This window comes from Hemitrygon akajei, chromosome 3, assembly GCF_048418815.1.
Source record: "Hemitrygon akajei chromosome 3, sHemAka1.3, whole genome shotgun sequence".
Taxonomy (NCBI): Eukaryota; Metazoa; Chordata; class Chondrichthyes; order Myliobatiformes; family Dasyatidae; genus Hemitrygon; species Hemitrygon akajei.
In genome coordinates, this window is record NC_133126.1 from 190,297,739 (window position 1) to 190,304,813 (window position 7,075).

General features: G+C 42.9%; 1 protein-coding gene across 4 annotated transcripts in view; it reads left to right on the forward strand.

Moving 5' to 3' along the window:
- LOC140725760 (P2Y purinoceptor 1-like) overlaps positions 1-4,360 on the forward strand; it is a 30,441-nt gene extending 26,081 nt beyond the window's left edge. For all 4 annotated transcript variants that reach the window (XM_073041637.1, XM_073041634.1, XM_073041635.1 and 1 more), the window contains one exon: positions 669-4,360. In XM_073041637.1, the coding sequence (XP_072897738.1) occupies positions 669-1,670 (1,002 nt within the window). In that variant the 3' untranslated portion in view covers positions 1,671-4,360. The remainder of the gene's footprint in view (positions 1-668) is intronic.
- The last annotated feature ends 2,715 nt before the right edge of the window (positions 4,361-7,075 follow it).

Consider the following 7,075-nt stretch of genomic DNA (forward strand, 5'->3'; position numbering starts at 1 on the left):
TGCAATTAAGGGTGTTGCCAGCTCAGGAGTTTAAAGGGTGACTGAATCTCTAGAAATGAAATATCTACACTCAGTGGCAAGTTTATTAAATACCTCCTGTACCTAATGAAGAGCCCACTGAGGGTATGTTCATGATCTGCTGCTGCTGCTGCTACAGACTATCCACTTAAAGGCTCAAAGTGTTGTGTATTCAGAGATGCCCTTCTGCACTCCACTGTTTTAATGCTTGGCTTTGTGAGATACTGTCACCTTCCTGTCAACTTGAAACAGTCTGGCCATTCTCCTCTGACCTCTCTCATTAACAAGGAATTTTTTCTCATGGAACTGCTGCTCATTGGCTGTTTATTTTCTTTCTTGCACCATTCTCTTTTAAACTTTTCAGACTGTTCTGTGTGAAAATCCCAGGAAGTGAGCAGTTTCTGAGATACTCAAACCACCATATCTGGCATCAGTAATCATTCCGGAGTCAAATTCAGTTAGATCACATTTCCTCCCCATTCTGATGTTTGCTCTGAACAACAACTGAACCTCTTGACTGTGTCTGCATGCTTTTACGCATTGACTTGCTGCCACATGTTTGGCTAATTAGATACTTGCATGAATGAGCAGGTGTACAGGTACTGTTAATAAAGTGGCCACTAAGTGTAAATCTTTCTTTGCTGTTGCAGATGTTCTTACTTTTGGAAGAACGGCTTGAGCAGAGAGACGAGCTCTGCAAAGTCGACAAGGACTTTGAGACATACTACCTGCCCATCATTTACATCATCGTCTTTGTCACCGGCTTCATCGGCAATGGTGTTGCCCTCTGGATGTTCATATTCCACATGCGACCTTGGAGCCCCATCACCATCTACATGTTCAACCTCGTCCTGGCCGATCTCTTCTACATCTTCTCCCTGCCCATTCTGATCTTTTACTATCTGAAGGCAAGCGACTGGATGTTTGGTGAGGTCCTATGCAAGCTGCTGCGGTTTATATTCTACGTCAACTTGTACAGTGGCATCTTGTTCCTCACCTGCATCAGCGTCCATAGGTACACGGGGGTTGTCCATCCCATGAAGTCACTGGGCAAGCTGAACAAGAGGTTGTCAACCATTGTTTGTGTGTGTGTGTGGATTGTCGTGGTGGCAGGCATCTCCCCAATACTCTACTTCTCTAGAACACACCTGCACACCAGTGGTACAAGCAATTCCACACCACAACAAGACACTAATCATACCATTTGTTATGACACGACGTCACAGGAACTCCTTCACACGTACTTCATCTACAGCATGAATACCACCTTCTTTGGATTCTGTGTCCCCTTCGCCATCATCCTGGTCTGCAATGGTTTCATAGTGAAGGCGCTGATACGTAACAAGATGAACTCTCAGTCCCGGAGCAGGTCTGTGCGTCTGGTCATCATTGTGTTACTGGTCTTTGCCATCTCCTACCTGCCCTTCCACGTGATGAAGAATCTAAACCTTCGGTCCAGACTTTATTACCAAGGGATAGACACGTGTGCATGGAATAAAACGGTGTACGCCATGTACCAAGTGACCAGGGGTCTTGCCAGTCTCAACAGCAGTTTGGACCCCATCCTGTACTTTCTGGCTGGTGACAACTTCAGGAAAAGATTTCCTAATGCAACTTTTAGAATGACCTTTCGGAATGAGACCATCGTGTAGGAATTTTCTGGACATGATGGTTCGGTCATAGGATGTAGGTGAACCTATAACCAGTATTAATACCCAGTGGCAACTTTCTTACGTACACCTATATACTGTTCATTAATGCAAATATCTAATCAGGCAATTATGTGGCAGCAAGTCAAAGCTTTAAGGTATGCAGACATAGTCAAGAGGTTCAGTTGTTGTTTAAATCAAACATCAGAATGGGGAAGAAATGTGATCTAAGTGATCCACTTCAAGGTTTGATGTGTTGTGTGTTCTGAGATGCTCTTCTGCACACCACTGTTGTAATGCATATCATCATGAACCATCCTGCCCATTCTCCTCTGACCTCTGTCAGAAGGAAGTTTTCATCCACAGAGCTGTCGCTCACTGGATTTTTTTAAATTTCTCACACCATTCTTTGTGAAGTTGCTATTTCTAGGAATACGGTTCTTGGGAAACTGAAAAGATTGAAGGTAGCTGTCACCTAGACCAGATGGTATACACCCTGGGGTTCTGAAAGTGGTGGCTGAAAAAATCATGGAGGCCTTAGGTAATGATTTTTCAGTTGATTCTGTAATGGTTCCAGAGGAAAGGAAAATTGCAAATGTCACTCCACGAAGGGAGGAAGGCAGAAGAAAGGAAATTATAGGCTAGTTAGTGATGTTGGAGTCGATTGCAAAGCATGTGGTGCGGGGTACTTGGAGGCATATGATAAAATAGCCTGTAGTCAGCATGGTTTCCTTAAGGGAAAATCTTGCATGACAAATCTGTTGGAGTTTTTTAAAGAAATAGCAAACAAGACAGACAAAGTGAATGTTGTTTACTTGGATTTTCAAAGGCAATTCACAAGTTGCTACACATGAGGCTGCTTGACAGGTTAAGAGTCCATAGTATAACAGGAAATATACTAGCACGGACAGAGCATTGGCTGATTGGCAGGAGGAAAAGAGAGCGAATAAAGGGAGCCTTTTCTGAGTTGGCTGCCAGTGACCATAGGGTCTGTGTTAGGACCAGCTTCTTTTTACGTTATAGGTCAATGATTTGGATGACAGAATTGATGGATTTGTGACCAAATTTGCAGACTATATGAAGATAGGTGGAGGGGCAGGTAGTTTTTGAGGAAGTAGAGAAGCTACAGAAGGACATAGGCAGATTAGGAGAAAGAGCAAAAAAGTAGCAGATGGAATAGAGTATCAGGCAGTGTATGGTCATGTACTTTGGTAGAATAAATAAATGCATAGATTATCTTACAAATGGAGAGGAAAGTCAAATATCTGAAGTGCGGTGGGACTTAGAAGTCCCTGTGCAGGATTCCCTAAAGTTTAATTTGGTTGAGCTGGTAGAGAGGAAAGTAAACACGATGTTAGCATTCATTTTGAGAGGTTTAGAATATGAAATGGAATGTTGAGACTTTACGAAGCACTGCTGCGGCCTCATTTGGAGTATTGAGAGCAGCTTTGGGCCCCTTATCTAAGAAAGGATGTGCCGACATTGGAGACAGCTCAAAGGAACTTTATAAAAATGATTCAGGGATTGAAAGGCTTGTCAGATGAGGAGCATTTGGTGAATCTGGGCCACTGTTCACTGGAATTCAGAAGAATGAGGGGTGACCTCATTGAAACTTAGCGAATGCTAAAAGGCTGTAATAGAGTGGATATGGAGAGGATTTTCCAATGGTAGGGGAGTTTAAGACCAGAGGACACAGCCTCAGAACAGAGGGGTATCTTTTTATAATGGAGGTGAAGAGGAATTCCTTTAGCCAGAGAGTAGTGAATCTGTGAAGGCCAATTCTTTGCGTATATTTAAGGCAGAGGTTGATAGATTCCTGACTGGTCAGGACATGAAAGGATTCAGGGAGAAGGCAGGAGACTGGGGCTGAGAGGAAGAGTGGATCAGCCATGATGAAATGGCAGATCAGACTTGATGGGCCAAATTGCCTAATGCTGCTCCAATATCTGCTCCAATGCTGCTCCAATGTCTTATGGTCTAGACTCTAGAAGCTGGTGTGCATGACAAACCAAGAAGGTCAGCAGTTTCTGAGATACTCAAAACACCGTGCCTAGTACCATCAATCATTCTACTGTCAAAGTCACTTAGTTCACATTTCTTCCCCATTGATAATATGTATCTGTTAACTGCATGGATTGCTACTGTGGAGACTGGTTACTGATTGGAACTCCTTCAATGGAACCAGATTCCTGTGTTCCACGTAATATCTGGTTACTGTTCTGGTGGCACATAGTTACTACACTGTGTTCCAGTAAAGGATGCTTGTTAATGATCTACTTACCACACATGGAACCTAGTTGTCCATTTTGTCCATGGTTACTGCTCAGCACTCCATAATCTAACTTTTCCACAGCACGTTGGGGGGAAGAGTGTCGTGTCACACCACAACTTTAATGGTGAGCAAGCACATAGGTAACCGCAGATGGACTGAAGAGAAAACCTAACGGAGTCTCTAAGCAAATTGCACTCTCAAACCGATATTACTTTTCAGATACTGTAAAGAATTATACTTCCTCGGAGTAGTACAGTTAAAAACAGGTAGGTAGCACCACAGAGGTCTCAGCTGTACAGGGGATTTTGTTGTCAAGGGGCCTTCGGAAAAGAGTGATCATATCATGATGGAATTTTACTCTGAATGTGAAAACAATGTACTTTTGGAGTTCAAAACAAAACCATTGACTAGAATCCCAAAATAAATGTGAAGCTATGTGACGAGAGTTGTCCATAGTTGATTATAAGTATACATTGCAAGTATGATGCTGAACAAGCGGATGTTACTGGGAGCACAAGAGATACAGCACATGCTGGAAATCCAGAGCAACACACACAAAATGCTGGAGGAACTCAGCAGGTCTTCAGCATACATGGAGAGGAATAAACAGTCAACATCTCAGGCTGAGACCTTCATCGGGATGAGAAAGAAAGGACAAAGAGGTCTGTCTAGGAAGGTGGGAGGAGGGGAAGGAGTACAAGCTGGCAAGTGATAAGTGGAAACGGGTGAGGGGGAAAGTGAGAAGAGGTGACGAAATAAGAAGCTTGGTGGGGATAGGTGGAGGAGGTGAAGACCAGGAGAAAAAAGAAGAATCTTAGAGGAGAAGAGAGTAAACCATGGGATAAAGAGAAGGAAGAGGAGCACCGGAGGGAGGTGATGGGCAGGTGAGGAGAAAAGAAGGGAGTCAGAATGACAAAATGAAAAAGAGAGAAGGGAGGAGAACGTGAGAAATTACTGGAAGTCAATGTTCATGCCATCAGGATGGAATATGAGATGGTGCTCCTCCGACCTCAGAGTGGCTTCTTTGTGGCAGTTGAGGAGGTCATGGACCAACATGTTGAAGTGGGAATAGGAAGTGAAATTAAAATGAGTGGCCACTAGGAACCCTGCCTATAGAGTGAAGGAGCTCAATGAATACCATAAGACATAGGAGTTGAAGTAGGCCATCTGGCCCAATGGTACGCTCCTCCATTCCAATGTGGAATTGAGAGATTTTCCCTCTCAATCCCATTGTCCTGCTTATCACCATAACTTTTGATGCCGTGTCTAATCAACAAACTATCAACCTCCGTTTTAAATATACTCAATGACTTGACCTCCACAACCATCTGTGACAATGAATTCCACAGATTCACCACCCTTTGGCTAAAGAAATTCATCCCGTTCTAAGAGGACCTCTGTCTATTCTGAAACTGTCCTCTCTGGTCTTAGACTTTCACACTATAGGAAACATCCTCTGAACATCCACTCTGTCTAGGCCTTTCATTGTCTGATAGATTTCAATGAGATCACCCCCCCCCCCCCATTCTTCTAAACTCCAGCAAGAACAGGCTCAGAGGCATCAAATATTCCTCATATGTAAATCCTTTCATTCCTGGAATTATTCTGGTGAATCTCCTCTGGATCCTCCCCAATGCCAGCTCATCTTTTCTTGGATAAGAGGCCCAAAACTGCTCACAATACTCCCAAGTGTGGTCTGACCAGTGCCTCATAAAGACTCAACATTACATCCTTGCTCTTATATTCTAGTCCTTTCGAAATGAATGCTAGCAATTCATTTGCCTTCCTGACCACTGACTCAGCTTGTGAGTTAACTGTTAGGGAATCTTGCATGAGAATATTGCACCTCCCATTTTTAACATTTTCTCCTCGCTTAGAAAATAGTCTACGTCTTTATTCCTTCTACCAAAGTGCATGAAAATATAAGTGAGATTTTGGAGCCTTTTGGAATCCAGAAGAGGAATAAGAAATTGTCAAAGAAAGGCAAGATATATGCTGGTGGAAATTTGCGAGAGTCTTTGGTGACATGTCAAATCTCCTCAAACTCAGATTCAAATAAATTCAAAGTTCAAAGTAAATTTATTATCAAACTACATATATGTCACCATATACAACCCTGAGATTCATTTTCTTGTGGGTATTCACAGTAAATACAAAATACAATGGAAATCAATGAAAAACTTCACATCACAAGACAGGCAAATAACCAATGTGCAAAAGGCATCAAACGGTACAAATACAATAAATAAATAAATAAATATCAAGAACATGAGATGAAGTGTCCTTGAGAGTAATTCCATAGGTTGTGGGAACAGTTCAGTGTTGGGATGAGTGAAGTTGAGAGGTTATTCCTTCAATAAACACTGTCAATCAACCAAAGTGTAAATGAAGACAACTTATGCAAGTGAAAACAATAATACTGAGAACATGAGTTGTACAGTCCTTGAAAATGAGCCTGCAGATCGTGGAATCAGTTCAGAGTTGTGTTGAGTGAAGTTATACACACTGGCTCAAGACCCTGATGGTTGAGAAGTAATAACTGTTCCTGAACCTGGTGGTGTGGGTCCTGAGGTTCCTGTTTGTCCTTCTTGATGGCAGCAGCGAGAAGAGAGCATGATATTGATGGCGGAGGTCCTTGATGATGGATGCTGCTTTCCTCCGACAGTGCTCCTTGGTGGGTAAGGATTTACCCATGATAGACTGGGCTACATCCACTACTTTTTGTATGTCTTTCCATACAGGGGCATTGGTGTTTCCATAACAGGCCGTGATGCAACCAGTCAATATACTCTCCACCGTACATCTCTATAAGTGTGTCAAAGTTTTAGGTGACAAGTGAAATTGAAGCATCAAGGTGAATGCAGAAACTTTGGAGATCATTTGGGTGCTTCAGTCTCTGAGAGAACTGGAAGCAAAGGCAGCATGCTGGAAATTCATAGCAGGTAGGCTGTAGGACAGGGTGTGAGCTGATGTTCAATTCTATTTGGCCAATTAATGCTTCCATTGTTTGCCAATTAATGCAACGAGGGAGATTGAAAGTGAGCATTGGCTGCCTGCCTTTTGATCACTGAGAATTGCTCTGCTACGCTACCAGAGAGAGGAGAACCTGCTGCTGTTGCCCAGGTTTCCCGTGTTT